At 39.5% G+C, this 22,720-nt stretch overlaps 2 protein-coding genes across 2 annotated transcripts in view; both read right to left on the bottom strand.

The window, feature by feature from the left end:
* Positions 1-22,720, bottom strand: part of LOC102780475 (protocadherin-15-like) — a 213,590-nt gene that overhangs the window by 18,644 nt on the left and 172,226 nt on the right. The window contains exons 32-34 of the mRNA XM_087844645.1: positions 19,905-20,081; positions 16,357-16,575; positions 12,063-12,173 (exon numbers count right to left, since the gene is read on the bottom strand). Of these exons, the coding sequence (XP_087700771.1) occupies positions 12,063-12,173; positions 16,357-16,575; positions 19,905-20,081 (507 nt within the window). The remainder of the gene's footprint in view (positions 1-12,062; positions 12,174-16,356; positions 16,576-19,904; positions 20,082-22,720) is intronic.
* LOC148101767 (protocadherin-15-like) lies at positions 5,027-7,204 on the bottom strand. The gene is made up of 2 exons (XM_087845166.1): positions 7,197-7,204; positions 5,027-6,644 (listed from the first exon to the last, which is right to left on the bottom strand). Exons 1-2 carry the CDS (start codon positions 7,202-7,204, stop codon positions 5,027-5,029), a joined length of 1,626 nt encoding a protein of 541 aa, XP_087701292.1.

The raw sequence follows: 22,720 nt of genomic DNA, 5'->3' as shown, positions 1-22,720 counted from the left end.
CGTAGACAGTCAGCACTTTGAGTTGCGTCCATGTCTTTCAATCACTTGTGTTAACTGCACAAAAGTGCATCCCTTGTGAATGGAAGGGAATGACCAAGTATTTGCAACGCACACCACTACACAGTTTTCAAACGATGCCACACAGCAGCGTTTGGCATAAATTATTCAATTGATCTGTTTTTCTTGGCAACTTCTTCATGTGAGACTGCCCAGTTAGGTTTCACGATTCATTCTCCAAGAATGACTCACTCTTTCTTGCTTTAAAAAAAGTCATACTTGATTTAAGTTTGGCTAATTTCCCTTTCAAGATTATTTCCTTGGGCGGCGTTGCAATCGTATCACCATAGTCACGTCTAACCACATGCATTTGTCCTGCTGTATAACACATGGGAGCTCCTCCAATGTGTATTAACAGCCACCTTTGGACTTGAGTTTCTTTTTAGGGTAGGAGGACAAAGAGGGAAAGACATCTGGCAGTGGGGCTACTGATGAGCTTCGATTTTATTGATGTATCTAAAAAGATAAAAACCTCCTAGAGTTTTAGTTAAAAGCAGACATTGGTATCATGGCAACCCATGGTCATGACCTGAAGCCATATCTTTGAGTTTGGAGAACACAAACTTGAACTGAAAATGGCTTTTTTTTTTTCTCCGCATGATGAAATGGTAGATGCGCAAGTGTCACAGTCAAAGTGAGATTTGTAAGAGCTGTACTGGAAACAGTCAGGAGGTGCACAGGGATGCACATTTGTACAGCTTTATGATTACACCTCATCAGAATAAAAGAAAGTTGTACCCACTGAACTGGAGAATGAATGCAATGACACATTGTGACATGTGCTATATGCTACTATGGTGATGTCGCTGGCTCTACCTGCTCCTTCCTTTCTTTCAGGCATATTTTTAACCTCAATTTTATTTGGGACTTTTGGCTGCTCACTTATTTCCCAGAGGGTCATCACAGTGGTTGGGTTCACACGTTTGATTTGGCACAGATTTTGTGCTGGGTGCTCTCCCTGACACATTTATACAGCACCAATTCACAACAACAATCACCTCAAGACGCTTCATACTGCTATGTAAAGACTCTACAATACTCAAGCCGATGGATCCCAGGATACAACACACCTGGTAGCACTTTGATCATTGTTGTTCAAAAAGACTTGGAGCTAAACTCCTCTTGCTTGTCTTCCTAGGAAGCAGTTTTTTCTTTTTTACCTACCTCCACCACCTCCATTTCTTTTTCCAAGTTTAATCTTATTCAATTTGTTTTTTGCTTTTTAACCCCACCATTACGTGTATGTTTCTTTTAATTTTTCAGCTGTGGAGTAAATTACGGGCCAATAAATGTCAGTATGCAAGCTTCTTAAAGCACAGCATTCCTCATATAAAGCGAGTGAATTATTGTGGTTTCTTTTTAATATGCTTCAAGACTTTAAGCACTGCACATGTGAATACTTTGACATAGTTTTCTGGCACATTTCCACCAAGACGAAGACAGAATATGCTTTCATTGTCAGTCAGTATATATTCCATTTTGCACATGCCCATGGCACTTCTCGCTCCTCCCAGAGGCATTTTTTTAAGGGAAATCATGCAGGAAACACACACACAAGTGGGGTTTCTAACTGTGTTTCTGTTCCAGTAAAACTAATGTAAAGCGGTAGAGTGAAAACTATCTAGAACAAGTTCATCTGAGGACAGTTTTTAAGAGATTGCTGTTCAAGTATTAATGCGCTGAATAGCTTTATTTATGCCTGCCATTGAATATATCCTGTGTTCTCAAGTCATGTAAAAGTAATTTCAGATTTTCATAAAACAAAAATGTCTTAGAGCCTTATGGTAGCACCACATATTTTATTGAAAAAAGAAATCTGATTTTCTCGGCCTTTTTTGTATTTTTCAATTTATTCACACATTAAGTACCCAGAGAGGTCCGCCCTCGAGAAACCCTCTAGAAAATCTTTGTGAAAAATGTAGCAGATATTGTTAACAAAAACATCAAACCGCATGAATGTTTTAGATTTATTTTTAGTTTGGCTATTCACCCATCTGCATAAATCACAACTGTGTCCTTGAAAAAGAAAACACGGCTCATAACCTTATAGGACATTAAAAGAGGCTGGGGCCACTATGGATGAGCAGACAACATGGGTCCAGAGGTAACAGAAAAGATTGAATTACCTAATGACATGAATCAAATTAAGGAATTAACAAGAGATGTAGAATGACAAAGAAAGCTAGGAATCAACCCGAGGAACTGAAAACAAATGAGTGTTTTTTTCCCCGTTTAAACACATAATATCAGCTAAATGAGAAAAACACACAAAACAGACAAGAATGTGGCCACGAGTTGAATTCCTTAAGTTGAAACAGTGTAAAAAGACCAACCCTGTCTCCTAAAAACCACGATCAAGAACAGGTAATTTGCAACAGCAAGTATAATAGTATTTTTAGGAACTTACTATTGCATTGAGGTTTTTTAACAGCTGTTTTGGCTCTAGCAGTAATTTGTTAGGTTAGGGAACATCTGACACAAGGGTTACCACAGTAGGCAGCTCCACATGTCTGATTTGGCAGATTTCTGTAACACCAGATGCCCTACCTGATCAACCAGGGTTTTTGCAAAAACCACTACACCAGTGGGGTTAAAATCATTTCAGATCATTGACCACATAACGCCTACTTTACCACACCAGTCTGTTTTAATGTAAGAAAAATATGTATAATGTCAACAGTAAATCTAAATTTTTGGAGAAATGTTGCAGTAGTAAAAAAAAAAAAAAATCTGTCAGCAGACTAATCAGGTTGAAGTTGTAGGAAAACGTGTAAAATCACAGAAAAAGTTCTTTTAGATCACTGACTGGCCTGTAATTATAAAACAGACATTTTTATTATTTTTTGTCAAAATCTCCTATTTTATTTTACTTTATTTACTGTGAAAATTTCTTCATAGTACATAAGTGTATTTTAATTGTTTAGCGATTAGTTGACTACTTTGGTGTTGCATGAATGACCATTATCGTTAGAAAAAGTTGTAAAACATATGAAAATCCTATTTAAAATCCAAAATTTGGGCCCTCAGTCACATCTTCTAAAGCTGTCCAGTCGGCTGGATTAGAGTCTTTGCCAGGCCAATTCTGGCTCCCTGGGCTTAATGTTTGACACCCCTGCACTACACTGTGGAGCCAACATGACACACAACATGACAATACAGACAGTCTCCTTACATTATAGGAGCAGATGATACAGGAAGTTTATTCACAGAATTACCAGAGTCGACATCGCTGTCAATTCACTTGAAGCAAACAAGATAATTGCAAACACAGTCCGAACCCTCGAAACCACTGCCCCTTAGCAAGCCGCCAGCCTATTTTACATCCCATCCTGTTTTGCAAGAACAGCTTGAATTTACATCGCCTTACCATCAAAAACGGACCCATTAGGCCGCCTACGTTAAAACCATGAACAGGTAATATATAAAGTATACAATCTCATTATAATAAAACGTCCGTCAGTGAAACTTTGGGTCGTGGCACAGATGCTACTTTGACACATACCACCCAGGTAAACATTGTTAGAGACAAACAGCATCTCCACAGCCCCATGGCAGCCTGATGGTAGCAGCCTCTCTCAGCAGGAGAATGAGCTCTCCTGCACTGAAAAAAAGGAAACAAGAGATAGATCTGGGTATTTATTTTAGTCTAACAATACCTCTGTAGCTACCTATGGGGTGGCAGATCATTAGAGGTTAGTGAAGCTAACTTCACTCATCCCCCAAAACCTTTAGTTTTTGCAGCTTTTTTTTTGTTTGTTTTTTTTACTTTGTGTGAAAAGTTATAGTAGTGTTTTGGTTTTTTTTATTTATTTGCACTTTTTTTTTAATTTTTTTTTAGAAACATTTCTCTCTTGACATGGTGTCTCTTCTTTATATGTCATCTTAGTAGCTGGTGTAATATCATCTTCTAATCCTGCTGTAAATCTTCTTTTTAATGGATGGCTCTACGCTACACTTCATTAAGGACATTTTTTCTGATCACCTTATTAGAGCTGGAAGACTTTGGACTATTTTAAATCCTAAATAGTCCCTGTTTGTTTGCTTTAGGGATTTTCTTTTGATGGAGCCTAGAACTGGGAAGGTACTTCAGACTTAACAAGGAGACAGGAAGATGGTTTTAATATTGTGGCTGGGCTGTGCATATGAAACAACATTTTTAGGAGACTTGACAGAAAAGGATAAACAGTGCACTGCTCAAATTTATAGAAAAGATGGAAATGTGGTTGCAGACAGCAGCCTGCTGATAGGGCAAGACAGAAAATGTAATTGTACAGGGGAACAAAAAAGACTGCGATGTCACAGTAAAGATGACAGCACTTTGTAACTGTGTAACAAAGAATAAATCAAATGGAAAAACTCAATGTGGCAGTAATTGCATCAATCAGTAAGCATCACCGCTTGTTGCTCTGTAAGAGCATAAATACTGCAACAAAATTACCCATTTGAAGACAAAGAATCCCCGTCTGGCAAATATCAATCAAGGTTGTCGGAGTTAACAATGTTCTTCCTTGTCTGATTTTCTTTTTCACATCTGATACGTCTGTAATCAACTTGTTTCAAAGTTCAGAGGGAGCGTTGAAGCCAAGTCCAGCTTGTAATCAGTTTCTCATTACAGCAAGTGTCTGTCAACAACTATGTATCTCGTTAAATATCAGTGTGTGAAAAACACAGACTCCTGCTGACCGAGCATAACTTACAGTATGTTGTATAAGTATGTAATTGGCTTTACCTGAAAAATATACTTCACAAGTTTTGTTTCAATAACGCCCATCAGCGGGACTTTTAACCTTATTTTTTGTTCATAGCAAGAACTTTCAGCTGAGAGAAAAATGATTTTTCTTTTGCCCGTAGAGTTTACAGTATATTCTGCGAAGTTCCTTTTCTGATGGTGTTGAAGTTGAACATCCGTTCCCTGACAGCTTTATGGTCGACTCCGCAGCAGTGTGAAGAAATTCCAGAAAAGGAAAGGCTAGAGCATTGTTGACTGAGAGGGGAATCGCTTCTCAAGCTCTTCAACGATGGAGTTCATGTTAGGGTTGGGCTGAATCTGTGGAGGTGGAGGATCTTCTCCTCCTCCTCCTTCTTTACCACTGTCTCCCCCTTCTCCCCCTCCAGCTGGTAGCACATCCAAGGAATCGAGAGAATCCAGGGAATCCATGGAGGCCCGGCTCTTCCTTACCTTTTTTAGCGGAATCTGCTTCTGATCTATCTGGCTAAACATGTTGGCCACAGACTTCTCAATGTCTGCTATGTTTTGGATGTTCTTTAAGATTCCCTTCAGCTCTTTTCGGGGAGGTTCGGGTTCCACCGGTAGGGGCGGCGGTGGTGGTCGGAGGGACACCGGCCGCAGAGCAGGCACCTCTGAGAGTGACGGGAGGACAAACATGGATGGATGGTGGACTGAGGGTGACGCTGGGGGAGGGAGAGGCGGAGGCGGTGGAGGTGGTGGTGTAGGGGGTGGAGGAGGAGGAGGAGGAGGAGGAGGAGCCTGTTTTTCTATATGGTTACACTCTATGGATGAAGCTGGAGAGCCAGGAAGTTGGGAAGGAGGATGGCATGGAGGAGGTGATGAGGGGGGAGGAGGAGGTGGAGGAGGAGGAGCAGAGGTTTGAGGGTGCGGTGGTGGCGGTGGAGGTGTTGAAGGAGGATCGGGAATAAACTCCAAGTGGACCTGAAGTCTGTCTTCTGAAGCCTGATTTCCTGTTAAATTTGCCCCAAAGCGCCGCAGCACTGGAGGAGTTGGCTTATGACTTGGCGGAGGGGTCCCTCCGTCACTCTGAGTGACGATGATACTTGGGGGTCCCTCTGTATTCTGAGGATTCTGGACACTCTGGGTGGGGGCATGCTTGTAATGCTGAGGAGTTTCTGGCAAAACAGAAAGTAAAATATCAGGTGACAGAGATCCTCGGGAGTCTCTGTTTTGCCTTTGTCTCATTTCCTGGAGTGCCTGTTGCTCAAACTGTCTGGCTTGTTCTTTCACTGTCAGTTTGGGTTCCAGACTTGGGCTTCCCATTACGTCTGAATCCAGCCCATGATCAAAGCCTGAATCCAGGCCAGCATCTTTACTTTCTTTGAATTTGGCCTTTAGGAGCTCCAGCTCCCATTGAACGGGATCCATAACTACTTGGCGCCTCAAAGCGTCATACATCTCTCTTCGATGCAGTCTTGATGGGAGGGTCCAGCTGTGTCCACCACCTGATCCCCATCCACTGTCACTGCCGCTGTAACCACCAAACCCCACATCACACACGGGAGAGCTGAGCCTCAGCCAGGCCTCTCGAAGGCCTTTCCTGGAAGGGGAGAAATTCCCAAGAAGATCCTTTCTTCTTTGGCTTCTTCCAAGAGTCTCTGGACTACTTATAGTCCCATCCTCATGGTAGATGGGATTTTTAATAGTCAGGGGGTTTTCATCAGAAAGAAAGGTGATGTTGGATTCAGATTTGGGGAAATTGTGGAGCACTCCTCCATTAGCAACGCACTGGCGATGGACCGCAATCGCTCTAGTGGCAAAGTCTGAGATCAGACGTTGGCGGTCACTTTCATCCAAACTGCCACCACTCCCGCAAGCACCACTGTGGTTTGAACGGCTGGTACATGGATAGAGGGGGAAAAATGAGACAGAAAATGGAATGAAAGAAGAAATAAAAGAATTACAGATAAAATATGAGGGACAAGGGTAATAATGAATAGGAAAAATGTAGCTATATAAATCAAAGCTAAATGAAATGGAAGAAGGATTGTGGCTGAATGAAATTTAAATGAAAGCACCGATAAAACAATTGCAATGATAAAAATAAAATGAAATGTTTTACAATGCTAAGAGACAACAACAGAATCAAGAGGAAAGGTAGAAAGGCAGATAAAAGAGGACAGTCTGCTAGACCTGAGGTTGGACACGTGTAATGAAAACACACCTCACAATAACAGATAAATGTAGAAAAGATCGGGAAGCAAAGGCGGAGGGATCTTAAGAGGTAAGATGTTTTTATTTCGGTGCTGTTTTTTTACCAGGGGGGCCAAAAGATGAAGCACAAAAAATAGATTTAAATAACAAAGGAAACTAGATTTTAAGCACACCACAAAGACGTTTCTGCAGCACTGCTATAAACGATGCCACATCTGACGGGGGGATAGATTACTGTGTCATGAGGCGTTGAGAGTATGCAGATTTTCTTACAACAAAGGACTGGTTACGTTCTCTTCTCTCTAACGAAAGTATGTTGATCAGTGAATTCAGTAGTGTTAGTTTGTGACAGCGACGAAACTCTGCAGACTCTTGGTGTCCCATAACCATACAGCTTTAAAAGAAAATCTAACAGTTAACACATTTGCTGTGAGGTCTACCAACCTACCATGAATATAAAAAAAGAATAACTACTTACTATCCAGGACAAAATTAGAACAAAAATGTCACACATTCACAGAGTTACACTCCTCGTTACAGACACAGCTTTCAACATCCTACTCACTTTTGTCTGTCAGCGGTGGATGATGTTGGGTGGAAGAGAATAAATGAAGAAGATGATAAGATGTGAAGAAGATTAGAGTGATAAAATTAATTTAAAAATCATAAAATGGGCAGAGTTGTGAAACATAAGAGCTCCAGGCAGTTTTAGAGAAACTTCATTAAGACTTAATTTAGAATAATCTACAACAGAACTAAAAGACTGGATTATTACCCCCCCCCCCCCCCCCCCAACCTTTTTTAAATAAATGAGACCTATCTTATATCAAGATAAGAGATCTTCAGAACTTAATACATCATTGTTAATCAATCTTTGCCTAATTAATACCATTCTAAGTGCCAAAAAGAAAGCCTAACCATCCAATCTAATGCTCACTGGCTACTGACTTGAGATTGATAAGGCAGCAGCCAATGATCATGCAGTTAACAGTCCTCTCATTATCACCAACATCATCATATCCAGTTTAAGATTGTGACAGACAATTTGCTGATCTCGAAGCTTTACAGCTGGCCTTCAGAAACCAATGAGTGATGTCATTGTAGCGTAGTCTATCTTCTATACTTTCTATGGCTGGAACCAGCACGCTTTAAAAGGCGGAACATTTTCTTGGAAGGCTTGTTAGTTTCAGCAAACAGCGTGGCGTGCAACCACTCAGCTACTGGACAGGGAATACACTTTTCCCCCCGGTGCCTGGAGGTTTCCAGGAGGTCACTGGTTTATAGGCCTGTGTGATAGAGGCTTTATGAAGGAGTAATTTGGTCAGTGTCTATAAAACATGGTAGCAGATCAGAGACAAGTAGGGGAACACTGGGATGCTGTTTTTTCTTTTTGTTTTTTTAATATATCCATTTATTATATCTATAACTTTTCTGCCCTGGTTGTGCTGCTGTTGAGTGTTAATGCAGTCTTCCTTGTTTTTATGGCTTTTATTTACCCTTGATAAATCCTTTACTACTATACATTAAGATATTTACTATATACTAAGATCGGACAGCTGCTTCAGGAATGGGGGCTGCAAAAAACACCTTGAACACATTTTAGTGCTTGTCTAAGATGTACTGAAGCATTTCATTTAAAACTTTTATTTTGATGTTTTGATTAAAAAAATGTAAATAATTTAAAAATAATACATCATTTTAGAAAAATCCTTTTTCCCCCTAATTTCTTTAGTTATTGCTATGTACTTAAAATCATAGGGTATTATTCTGTAATTTAATTTCTTGGCTAAAATTAAGCTCCTCTCTGCTACCTAATGGCCTAGCACCATTAAAGAAAAGAGAAAAAAAGTCCTGTATCGCCATGGATACAAGGGGACATTATGCAAATATACATATTTGAACAAATCTGGACTTATTCTACAGATCTGGTTATGTAGCCAGCCCAAGAGATGAAATATGCTGTATCACTTAATAATGTGACTATTAATTTAACATTTAAAAAACATGCTTCATTTAATGTGCTGCTAATAATAAGCTAAGAACACCTAATTTTTCACAGGTAATTGAAAACAGACATTAAAAGCTAAGTCTGTCAAGAGAACAGCTAAAGGTAATTACATTTAAAAAAGCCTTGAAAATCAGTCTACTGAGCAGTTTGATAATGGGCTTTAATTATAAATGTGCAAACTTTTGCACTTTGCCGGGTTTTATGGTTTTTAGAGATTCAGTGCCTGCAAGAAGGCAGAGATGCAGATACAGTAGTATAGATGTGGAAGTATTAGGGAAGAAATCCTAGTAAACACACATACACGCACAAATACAGGAAGATCCCACTTGAGTTAAACACGAGCTGCAGTTTATCAATAGAAATAATTATCGCCCGGGGCAGTCTTTATAAATTACGGGACGCATTTATTTCAATTATCTCATATCCAAGTTCATTTCAGCACACGTTTTTCAGGGAATCACTTGGGCTTTAATCATCTCACATCCACACACACACACACGCACACAATGACAAACACGCATACAGTTGGAAATCCCTTGTTGTCATTAGCAGATAGTTTCTGCTATCTTGCATATGAATTGCTCTCATGTTAATGGGAGTGGGGAGGCATATCAAGGACAGGCAGGAAACCAGTGATGCATGTAATGCTGATAAGAATTCCTCTCAACTTCTCCTTAACGCTCCAGTAAGGAATTGTAAATGAACTATCTGTGTGCCTTCAGTGTATGTGTGCATGAGCAAGTCAGAAAACTTTCAGATAAAAGTTAATATGGTGTCTGTACGTACAGCTCTTATTAGAAACCTGTTTAACCAAGTCAAATGTATCAAACTAGTAACAACTGGGAATAAATTAAGCACAGTTTGGTATAAAACCGACAGAAATAAGGGACCTTTTAAGGCCACACGGAGTAAATGGGCAATAAAACCTTTTAGTTTTATTGCCCATCTAGTGAGTCGAGATAGAGGACAAAATTAATAAAAAGTTAAAGTAATTTCACAATTTGTATTGCTTCAGTTTACTGTCAACGGTCCATGACCATATGATTAAACAAATAAATTGGTTGCAAAGCAAATGCAATCAAAAACAATCTGGCATGAAGGCGAGTGAAGAAAAAGATTGTTTTTAAATTTGACTGACCTAATATACACTACTTGCATTTAGCACTCAAAGCACTTTAGACCGCAAGACATTTTAATTTTAGATTTTAATCAAACATTCACAAGGTGCTTTATCCCATATATTAAAAAAAAAAATCAACTTCACATTCATTAGCCATTTTGCAGCACCAGTTAACCTAAAAATGCATGTCTCTGGACTGTGGGTGAAAAGAGCATCCAGAGGAAGCCCACGCAGGCACGGGGACCATCCAAACTCCAAACTCAAAGCCCCAGATGGAGTTTCAACCAGTAAAATTCTTGCTGTGAGGTGACGGTGTTACCAAATGGACCATCCAAAAAGTGTGGTTTGACATTTCTAAAAATGTGTCATTAACCTCTTCCCTCCTGTTCTGGGTCCGGAGTGGTGCCATTTTTCAAAGGTTACCCATCATGGGACATTCAGTGAGAAGGCCGCCTACGACCATCATGACTAAAACGGATGTGGGATCTGTGGGGCCTTATTTGTGTTGCATCACATTGTAGCACAGGTTCAGAGTCACTGACTCATTATCGTATAGGTTTTTTTTAATGCTGAAAATTTTGTGTTATGTGAAAGTAAAGTTGTCAACATCTGATGGAAGCACAAGGACACCTGAGCTTATTTTTTTACTTTGACCTTAATGTTTTGCAGTTGTTACTAAACCGAATTTGAAGTTTTAGGTTTGTATAGTTTTTCATGTGAATAGAATCACTTGCCCCTGAAGTGACTGCTGCTGTAAGGCCAGATTGGCTGACATTCAGTTTTTTTTTAAAGAGAGGACATTAGTATGCATTACAATATGTAAGAAAGAGCAGAGAGTGATTTTCAGAGTTTATCTCTGACTGTTAACACATTCAAAACTCAGAGCTTTGTTTGGTGTTAGTTTGATGCGGGGTTACAAGGTCTGCTTGATTAATCTAAGACTGTGTCATCTCTGCTTGTGTCAGTTTCTCTGGCCAGTGGAAAATGTGAAATAAAGCAAAGGCCATGTCCCCCGCCTCCCCGCCGATTAAAAAAAAAGACTACTTTCACAAAAGCCCAAAGATATTTTAACTCGGCATATAAATCCTTGAAAAGTCTCTCGGCTTAGGAGTGATTTGGGAAAGTTCAACAAAGCAACTCAAGTGTGTTGATAAATCAGTGAGTTCTATTCCAGTGAAAATGGTAAAAGAAAATCTCACCATGCTTTATTCAAACTACAACATTTACTACATTTTTGTATGTTTTGCTTAGTACTGAAAAACACCCAGTAACCAGACTTGTAGTTAAAGCAGCAAGCTTCCCAACAATCTGATGCAGACTGCTTTTTGTGTGAGCACAGCCTTCTTAGCATTTATTAGCTGGACACAAGACTGGCTCAAGGCTTTTTCCAATTAGTCTGATTGCAAATCTTTGCTGCCAAGTTTTTAAATATGGTTGTTCAACAAGTCTGTCAGTCATGATGATATGTGCTGATTAAGGATCAAGAACCAACACAGTCGACTTTCCCAATAATGGGTGCAAGGTTCACTTATAAGAAGCACTCAGTAATAAAATAGAGTGATGTTATAGTTTGTGTAACCACGCTCCGAGTTCTGCATTTTGATTTGTTATACAAGCATGTCCAGGTGGCGATCGCTTTCCTGTCAACACTGTTTGATATGTGGTATATTTATATAGAATGTGCAAGGTTTTGTGTATACTCTCCCACCATGAAGCCTTAGTAGTTTAACAGAACCAAACTGGGATAATATTTGAATTGCAATTTTTATTCTGTTGGGAATCAAGAGTGCATGTTGAACTGCAGGAACATAGTTCACAGCAATATTGAAAATGTGTTGAAATGGTCTGACTGCACCACAAAGCTCCCAAAGTGCCCACACTGCCAAAGTCTGAAGTTTAACAGCCGTCAAAATGTGAGCTAACGACTGTGCTTTGGCTCATCGGTTTAAATGCCACTTTCACACATCACTTACATGGCGTTGTCACCCAGCTCTTCATACAGGTTGTTGGCAGTGCCTCCCCCAGGTTTGCCTGTTGGCAGTGCCATCTGGATGCGGGCTGTTTTGGCGCACTCTGCTTGACGCCTGGACAGAGCAGAGAGGAAATGCAGAGTTAGTTATCTAAAGTCAGAGCAAAGCCATTTGAACCAACCTTTGAAAACAGTGAAGTAGGCATAATCAAGCACGAAGGCTCTAACTTTCTACTTTCTCTAAAATGTCTCCTCTGTGTTCTATCAATACCTTGTTATTGACAAACAAAATCATTTCACTATCCAGTGTCCGCTGTAGAGGAGACATCAGTCTGTTCTGCACTTTAGTTCTGACTAAACAGTCCCAAATGATTTCTGTCGCATTTTCCACAGAGATTCATTAGTCCATGGGGATTAAGATGTCTGAATGTGGTAACCTCTGACCTTTTCATTACTAACACAGTGAGGCTGACATTTCTGGCCTCATATTTACATTTTCCATGAGGATGCTCTGTCATGACACTGGTGATCCCTTAAGATTTTCCCTGCAGCAATCTGTCTAAGAATATATAAGCCTTGGCTGCAATTAGGAAATATCAGCATAACAAAATGCTAAAAAAAACCCACAAATGCAAAAGACAGTTGTGTAACACTGTATCAGAGCATACTGCTATTGTAGTATTTTCAGATTCAGTCTTACAGATACTGTAGCACTCTTATAATGCACTGACAGGCTAAAAAACAATAATAAATCACCACCTGGATAAATAAGCAAATAGGTAAGAGCCTTCTGTTGGATAATTACCACAGTGATTAATAAGTGTTGGCTTGCAATATAATATTTAATCCTAATTAATGCAGTAAATAGCTTCTTATTGCAAACTCTGGATGGAAATAAGGTTACTGCAACAATGCCACAGTGAAAATGTCCAAAGAAATACTGGAGTCTGCAAGTGCTTTTTGTGGCAGGGTAGTTTAGTTTCTCCACCCAGTAACGACAAACCTATTTCTTGTTGAGGTGCAGCATGTTAAAGTCCCAAACTACTCAAGTTTTAATGCATGGCATCATAAAACACGGGGGAATGCAGACGCGAGTAGTAAGAACTCAAAATAAGTACACTGACTGAGTAATACGAATCACACAGCATAATGCAGTAAATGTTTGCTTACATCAGACGCTGCAACAATATGTTGAAATGACTGCTTAAAGTTTTATATCCTCACTTCAAATAAAAACGTAGGAGTGCTACTGTTATCCACTCTACATAATCCTGATATGCACTACTACTTGACGCACAAATGAAAACACACACACACACACACACACACACTCTAATAAAAGCATCTGCTCTGGACATTTATGCTCCATGTTCTTCAGGATTCATTTGTTTGATAGTCTGCTGTCCTCTCCGTTTCATAGCTCTTTCTGATCTCATCCATCTTATTGTACAATGAAAGTCAACAGATTAATCAAAGTGAAAGGTGTTTAAGACAGCCATGACATTAATATTTTATCTTGGGAAAATAAAAGCGGTACTCACTCTTTGAATCTGGTGGCGACAGATGCGGCAGATGAGAGGGAGAAAGATTAGTTATTATTTGAGCCATTAATCACAGTTCTTCTTGTTAGCCAAGTTTACTTACTGCAATTTACAAGCGAAGTTGGACAATTGGTCTTCATTAAAGTAATTTAGCAAAAGATACTAGTGATTATCATGCTGATGATTGCTTTTATGTTTTTTCTGTCTTCATATTCCCTCTTGTTGTCTGTTATTTGTCTCTGTTTCTCAGCAGGATAAAAGGCTCTTTCCAAAATGCACTGATTTAATTCAGATGTGTGTGTATGTGTGAAATGGTTCACGCGTGTTTGGGAGATGGATAAAATTAATAGCCTTTCACTGTGGTTAGCTAAACAAACTATTAGAATTGGCACTCTGGGGGCAGTCTGCCATGCTGAATAGTCTGGGGAACTGACTGGCCCAGGTGATGATAAACAGTGGAAAAAGAGCGACTGTCAGTTCTGCTTGACTGCCTACATGCTCTTGAAAGAAATTGATAAGTCTTCTATATGGCTTATCTTTGCTACACTAGAAGTCAAATCCTCCGTTCATACTGATTAGTTTTGAGCACCTAAACGCATGCATTATAAATTTGTTGAGCCAAATTTATGCTGATGATTTAACTTCATGCACACGTTTTCCAGCCACTGACATAATTGTGCTTGAAGTGAAAGTGTCAGCATCAGACATACATTACAAAGAGCTTCAAAAGACTTTGAACCACTCCTCATTTGTTGATATTTTGCTAGAAAAATGGGAAATTGATGCAGTAATTTATTTATTTTAACACGTGCCTATATATGAATATCTATATATACAGTATATAAGACAAAGGCAGGGTTTGTACAACTCTAACAAGCTTAAAAATCAATATCTGGTATTCTTCAACGCAGCTTGAATTCTCTTAAGTGTTTTTAATTGAGCCATTAGTTTAAATAGAGTTACCTCTCATTTCTTTACAATTCTAATAAGCTTGTTAGTGACTATTGGATAAGACCACTTTTATTCTTCAGCACAGTCTGAACCCTCTCATCCAGCTTTCTTGTGATTTCTTTAAGTAGTCTTCAGGAATAGTTCTCCAGGCTTCTTGAAGCTGTTCTGTCAAGATGATCCCACACTGCTTCAGTAATGTTGAGATCTGGGCTCTGGGAAAGCCAATCCACGACTGATAGTCCTTCACTGTATGATTTTTCTATTCAGGTATGCTTTTACTGCACTAATAGTGGTTTTGAGATCATTGTCATCCCATAATACAGCTCATGCCAATCAGTTTTGACAAGCTCTTCAATACCACTGTGGCGTGGGTGTGGTCTCTGGCCGGCTGCAGAGGAAGGGTGACGCAGTGAGCTCCCGGGGCGGCGCAGGGGCGGGGTAAACAGGTGTGCTGGGATGTGAATGTGATTGTGACTCTTTATATATTCACAGTGACAGTTGGAGAGAGAGGAGAGCGGACGTGACAGTGGAGCGGGAGTGTCTGTGTCCCAGTAAACAAAACCACAGTAAAACCAAACGAGTAAATAAAGAAGTGCTGTCATTAGTCCGTGTTCTGTGTGTAACGGGTCCAACGTCACAACCACTTACTGAAATACAGACCATGATAAAGCCTCAGCTGTGTTTTACAGTCCCTCTTTAGACTGTAGACACTGGTAACAAAAGAAAAACTTCAAATTTGGATTTATCACTCTATAAGACTTGTTATTATTGAGTTTCAGTCCAGTTCTTATGGACTTTTTCTCACTGTTTCCCTTCTTTGAGATAATTTCTGATGGATTTTGGGTGATGATGAACCAACTGATCTATCAGGTCCTGTGTCTGGACTTTTGGGGATCTTTATATTTCACAAAGACTTGACTTTTTAGATACTGTTTATCTTCTTTAGGTCTTCTTTGTTCTATAATTAATTTTCTAAAAATGTACAGAAACTGAACTGCAAATGAGTTAAAAAGCCAAGGAAAACCTTCCAGAGACCTTCAGAAAGCCAAGAGAACTATTTCCCAAGACCACTTTAACAATAACTAGAAAGTCTGGCTGCTTGGAAGCAAAAAGTAAAGAAATGAGGGGTGGTTCAAGACTGTTGCACAACACTCTACAGCTGACTTAACAGATTCCTATTGTGTAAACATTTTAATCAAATGATTCATACTTGACTAATACACATTTTCATCAAGGAACTAAAAATGAATCCCAATCAAGTGAACCCCCCCAAAACAAACCAAAACTAACAATAAAAACATGGATAAGGTGGTTCTTCATACGACCTTCCTGCCCAAACAGCTTTTTTAGCTGTAAAACAGTTTGCTCCTAATAAATAAAAAAAACACTCAGGATTTTCTAAAGTGGACGGATGCTTTTGTTTATATCAAATGTTATTCAGGCATTAAATTAATGATGCATCTGGTTTGGAGCACTTTTAGCTGTGGCTCAATATGCCAGGGGCACATTGACTCAAAATGAACAACAGTGCTCAGGTTGATTATAATGAAGGAACATGGTCACTTAGTGCAGCATGCCCATATTACAGATTTTCAATGTTTTTTGAGCCACAAAGGGAGGTAATGAGCTCTATTTTAATAGCTTTGGCTACTCATTTAACTATTTGCGGGACCAGTTTGCTTTTGGTAAATTTTGGTCTGTCGTTCATTTGTTGACAATAGGAAATATGCAGAGTATTATCAGCCTTGTTCTTTAAACACAATCTCATCACATAAAGCATCTGTAGAATATATAAATCGTACTTACTGTTTGTAGGTGATTATGACAATCAGTATGGCGGGTACACAACAGATAATGATAATGACAGCCAGAGCCAACAGCGCCCCCTCTGTGTAGCCTACAGTCTGCACAGCTTTCTTTACACTGGTAACCACTTCAGGGGTTCGGATTTCCAAAATCCGGCCACCAGGAGGGAGAAAGGGCTGAAACTCTTTATTGATGTCCAAAAGTTTACCATCAAGAAACCTTGGATAAAAGACACACAGTGTAACTGAGAACACGCATATCTTTTGCATATCTCATGTAAAGGCTCAAAGTTAGCAAAACAGAAATAGCATAAAAACACCAAGAAATTCAAAGTTAACAGTCTTTCTCTTGTTTTCACTTCTCTGTTCTCTGCAACTCCCATCACACACACATATAACCTGAAGCAAAACCCTTCCACACCTTTATATAAAAGACAGTTGTAGCCAATGGGACATCATCCACTGGTTTGTGAAACCTCTAGCTGAACAATTTGGCCTTCCCAGTTATTTGAAACTATACATCATCTTTTTGATACAGTCTACAGAAACAGACTTGGCACTCCTGGGTAAAAGGCCCTCTTCTCAACCCAACAGGCCGCTGAGACCACTCTTACTTGCTCTTTAATCTACTCACCTGATCCTGTCTAAAAAGGCTTAAGACCCATGTCATGGGCTAGATCATAGCTCTGGCCCGCGGACCAAATTTGGCCCGCAGCCTAATTACATTTGGCCCGTGAAGCCATACCAAATTAGTATTAGAGCTGGCCTACGGGTATTATACAGCTAATATATATATTGTTTAGTATTAAGCTTTGCTTGTTTCATATTCAGTTTTCCAGCAAAACTTATTTGAGTCCATAAGAAAAGATTCATTCTTATATCTGGAGGAAGATTTTTTTTCCAATAAATGTTAATGTTAGCCCGCGACTTTGTTCCAGTTTTGAATTTTGGCCCACTGTGTATTTGAGTTTGACACCCCTGGGCTAGATTATCTGAAGCCTAAAATAGAGCCAAGAAAAGGTGACAGACCTGAGTTCCCCCTCAGACTTGAATTACCATCAACTAAATGATCAGTATATATTCTTTAAACATACATTCACATAAAAGGAAACAATACCCTTTTAAACTCAAATATTTTATGAATTAGAATATAATAGAAATGGTTGGGTCCTTAACAGGTCTTAAAATCAGGTAAATAAAAACCCAGGGGAACACCAACACATGAAATATTATACAAATTCATTATTTATTTAACAAATACTAGGCCAAAACACACCCTTGCTGCTTCCACAGGAATTAAAGGGTAGCAGCCAGCTGGTGTTAATAAAATGCAACTTGATTAACAGATCATCAGCCAGTGTGAGCACCTCTATAAAAGGAGAGGTTTTGGCAATTTGCTGCTCTGAAGCATTCAGCTGAGTGTTACTGACATCAAAAAAGCAATTGTTGTTGCCCATCAATCTGAAAAGGGTTATAAAGTGATTTCCAAACAATTTGAATGCCCATCAAATTGTCCATCATTCTACAGTAAGAAATGTTATTTATAAATGAAAAACATTCAAGGCAGTTGCCAATCTTACCTGCAAATTCAACCCAAGGTCAGAAATTTTGAAAAACCCAAGAGCTACATCTCAGACTTTACAAGCCTCAGTTAGCAAGTTAAATGTTAAAATACAAGACAGTGCAATTAGAAAAAGACTGAAGGGATATGGCCTGTTTGTAAGGATTGTCAAAGAAAGCATCTTCTCTCTAAAACGGGACATAGTCGAACAGTTTAGGTTTGCCAAGTTGAATCTGAGGAAACCACAAGACATCTGGAGGAATGGCCTTTGGACAAACAAGATCATAGTGCAGATATCTGGTCAAAATGCAGAGCGTCATATTGGGTAGAAACTGAAGCACATGCTGACTGTCAAGAACAGTGATGCAGGTATGATGATGTGGGCTTCTTTTTCAGCCACAGGATTTGGGCCTTGAGTTGACCATGAACTGCTCTGTATACTGTACTTGCTTTTATAAGTATTCTACAGTCAAAAGTGAGGCCATGACTCTGACAGTTGAATCCCAAAAAGCTGATTCTGTTCATCTGGACGTAGCATTTTCAGTGGGAGAAATGTTTCATCATTCATCCAAGTGACAACTGCTGCCTAAGAAAAAACCCTTAGTGGTCCCAAATGTGTCAGGAGTATCAGAACCATTTAGATGCATTTTCTCTCAATACTGCGTCTCCGTGGCTTTCAAACCCCAAATTAGGGGGGTTTAGCGGCAAAAACTGTTCGGGTCCCCCGACACAAACAGAGTAACATAGTGTACGCTGTTAAGTGCCAGTAGGATTGCCAGGATTTATACATCGGTGAAACCAAACAACCTCTGGTTAAGCGGAGGGCACAACACAGAAGAGCTACTTCGTCAGGCCAAGACTCTGCAGTCTATTTACACGGGCCAGTCAGGCCAGTGGACACTCTTTCAATAATGAGGATGTACACATCCTGGACAGTGAGGAACACTGGTTTGTGCAGGAAGTCAAGGAGGCCATTTATGTGAAAAGGGAAAGACCATCTCTGAAACGAGGAGCGCGCCTAAGGGTACATCTGTCACCATCTTACAATGCTGTGATTGCAGCCATTCTCCAACTCTCTGTGAATGGTACTCATGGCCATTGATTGATGGTCTTTGACCAGTGGTTGCTGATCAATGGTCATGACAATTTGCATATCAAGGAACTGACCTCACAGCACATTGTTCATCAGTTGTGCTAGGTTCAGTCATTGTGCAAATGTACTGTTTATAAGGTTGGGAAACCTGCAGTCAGCTGAGACTGAAGAAGTCACTTGGATGAGTGCTGAAACATTTCTCCCACTGAAAACGCTACGCCCAGATGACCAGAATCAACTTTTTGGGGTTTAATTACCTGGATGATTGAGTATGCATCAAAACTGACAGCTAAAGTGGGTAAAGCAGACCAATGATCCCAAACACAGCAGCAAGTCTGCAACAAAGGGTTGCAATGGCCTAGTCAAGCTCGAGACCTCAGAACAACTGAAATGTAGGAGGATAAACGACTGCCTGCAAAATCTCAATGAACTGAAGCATTTCTATAAAGAAAAACCCCCTACAACAATGTGAGAGACTGAGAAAAATCACACAGAAAACAATTACTTCAAGTTATTGCTGTTAAAGATGGTTCTAGCTACTCAACCATTGGGTTGTTGTTAGTTTTTCACACACTGTCTCTGGATGTTGGCTCAGTTTTTGTTCAATAAATGATAGCATGGTGAAATATGTCATGTGTTGTGGTTCACCTGTGAATTTTAAGAGCTGCTAAGGACAAGAAAATAATTTATTATGTCCTGATATGTAAAAACTTAGAACTTAAATAAAAGGTGGACATTCTTTTTACCATGACTGCATAGAATAGCCCTTTATTGTTATTGTACATGTACAACACAACTATAGGATGTAGCCTAACCCAGTTTTAATCGCAAAGCCACGTAGATTAGTTTCTGTTCTTTTCTACATATAAAGCTAGCTTGTTGGTAAAGTTCTTACTTGTAGAGCTCCTGCCTTGATACAGCTCTATTCGTCAGTGGGTCGATGGCATAAATCATAAGGTCTGACTTGGTGTAGTCTTCCTGCTCCATCCCATCCCCATGGCGGTGAGGCCCGATGGTTTCCACGACAACCTTTGCTCCTGGTATCTGTTCCTGGACATAGCGTTCCAAAATGCTGAGGATTGAAAAGATTGGATTTTGATATACAGCATCAAAGCATTATAACCCCTTCAGTATTCCCAGCATGACATCCACATACACACATTAATGTAGAGAAAAATAATGTTTCTTAGATCCAAACAAGTTCTCATATATATGGACAGACAAAGCCGTCAGACTCCAAACACACCACATCACACATACATACACACACACCACCACATGCACATTTTTAAAAAATCCTGTCAGCCAGGCAGACTCCTGCTGAGCAATATTGATTTCTGTCCCCCCAGAAACACCTGCTCACAGCAGGAACACTAACTCATGTGTGTCTGCATGTGCATGTGGGTGTGAATCAGACAGAAAAGATGACAAGTGCTTTAAAACGTCATTAACAAATTATACTGTATTTCCAAGGCAAAACAAAGCATCAGTCCAGCACCAGCTGTGCAGAGTATTTGCTACGTGTCACAGAAAGGCCCATTGTTGAATGTGTATATAAAATATCATATCATGCAGTGATTTACGCATTTTGTGTTTTGCTTGACTGTCGTCACACAAAAGAAAATGCATTTAGTGTTTTACTTTCCAGCTGCCACTGATGTGGGGATAAGGTCAGGTACTTTGAATATAGCAAGTGATATTTTACAGAATGTAGAGAGAGTAGGAGGCAGAAAGGGGATGACTGATAGCATAGGTAACAAAATAGTTAATGTTTGCCATTAGAGGCTTTCAAATACCCTTTAAAATTGCTCTCAACAAAAGAGAAAACAATACAAAAGCTGTTCAGTACTGTAAAAAAGGTTTTAGTTACCGCTCAATTCTTTCTATTCTGCTTCCAAGTAACCAGATTTTCTTTCAATTTTTAAAAAGGGTCTTGAGCAATAGTTCTCCAGGCTTTCAGAGTTTTTCTTTGGATACTGGCTGTTATTTTCATCCCACTTCTTCTGGCTGACCACTTTCAGAGAAATTGTTCTTTTACGTTTGTTTGTTAGGCAATAACTGACCTATGAATCATTGAAGGACAGAAAAAAAGGAAAGAAGCCTGGACAAGTGGAGGACAAAAGAAAAACTGGCATGCCTAAAAAATTATCTACAGCAGGTATGTGGCAGTCAATAAAACAGGAAAGATTCAGCAAACATGACACAGGACACAGGTGTGCTGTCCTGTGCCAGCCTCATCAGAAATGGTTTCAGTGGAGAAATTACACAAATTACAAAAGAAGTGGAGTGAAAAGCAGTGGAAACAGGTCTGATGAACTTTTAACTGAAATTGCAATCAGTATTTATGGAGGTCAGGAGAGAGGTGAGTGGCTTGTTAATATTGCAAAGAAATGAAAGGGAGCTCAAGACTTTTGCACAGCACTGTATTAAAACTAGTAGCTCTTAACGTCAATTAAAAACGAACAATTGCCATTGTGCACTCTGTAACTGTGGTGGTTTGCATGTGCCTGTTTTAGAGATTGTGTTCTAGTTTAATGAAACACTTGAGATCTTATTCTTACAAGGACATTTTCGGAAATCATTATATGAGCACGTCTACATTTTAAAGACAAGAGTGTTTTTGCTCTTTAACTACTGTTGTTAAAAACCCCATGTGACAATTAGAGTTTAAGTCCCTCCTGTGGGGAGACACCATCGCTAAATCAATAGAAGGACTTCAAACTGTGCAAACTCGAAATAAATCAATTTGTGACTAAAACTTAATTTCAATGCTGAATGACTTAAAGAAAAGTACACTTAGTCTGAAAACTTTTACAGGAGTTCTCTTCTTGTTGCTTGCACAGAGCTTGGTTTGTCTTTCACCTTTGTTACCTTGCTGCTTGATGACACTGCAGGTATTTCAAGTACTGCTTTAAGTATTTTAAGGTAACCAGCAGTCTAGTTTTGATCTGTCTTATCAAGTCTAGTAAAACACATTATCCAAGCACCAAGTGAAAAAGGTGTCAAAAAGTATATCCCTTTTGTATTAGCCTTTATTGTCTAAGGAGCTTGGAAAGAAAAGCATCTGGACTTCAGTTTCCTTGAAGACGCTTCACCTCTCATCCGAGAAGCTTCTTCAGTTCTACGAGCAACTGGTGGAGAGTCCCAGGTTTTAAGCCCTTTGGGAGTGTCCCCAAAAGGGTCATGGACCCCCTATTGATCCTCTACCTAATTGCACGAGCCCAGGTGCTTTCTCTTAGAACTGAAGAAGCTTCTCGATGAGAGGTGAAGCGTCTTCAAGGAAAGTCCAGATGCTTTTCTTTCCCAGGTCCTTAGACTACGATGACCTGGATGACCGAGAACCTTCACAGAACTATTAGCCCTTATTGTTTTGACGCTCAAGATACCATTACCAAGCTATGTTGCTAAAGAGCTAAAGGTATGTTAACATACTAAGCTAGTATTTCTCTCTTTAGAAAATAAAAAACAACCTTTTGCACACTTGATTTTCCTGTATATACTGCCTGTCTGAAGTCCATTCCCATCCCTCTCAATCCCTCTGGGATTCATACGTAGACTTTGACAAAGCCATCCCATTATTATACTTGGACACAAGCTACAAGGCTTCCACCACTACTATACTTTACATACGAAGTTCTTTTTGTAAAAAGCTTTCTTTGGTATGTACTAGAACAATTTAATGCTTCTTTGGCCAAACACTGCTATGTTTAA

Source organism: Neolamprologus brichardi, chromosome 8 (assembly GCF_056152115.1).
Source record: "Neolamprologus brichardi isolate AB-2024 chromosome 8, ASM5615211v1, whole genome shotgun sequence".
NCBI lineage: Eukaryota > Metazoa > Chordata > Actinopteri > Cichliformes > Cichlidae > Neolamprologus > Neolamprologus brichardi.
Note: the sequence above shows the minus strand (reverse complement) of the source record. Positions and strands in the feature narration are given on the sequence as shown.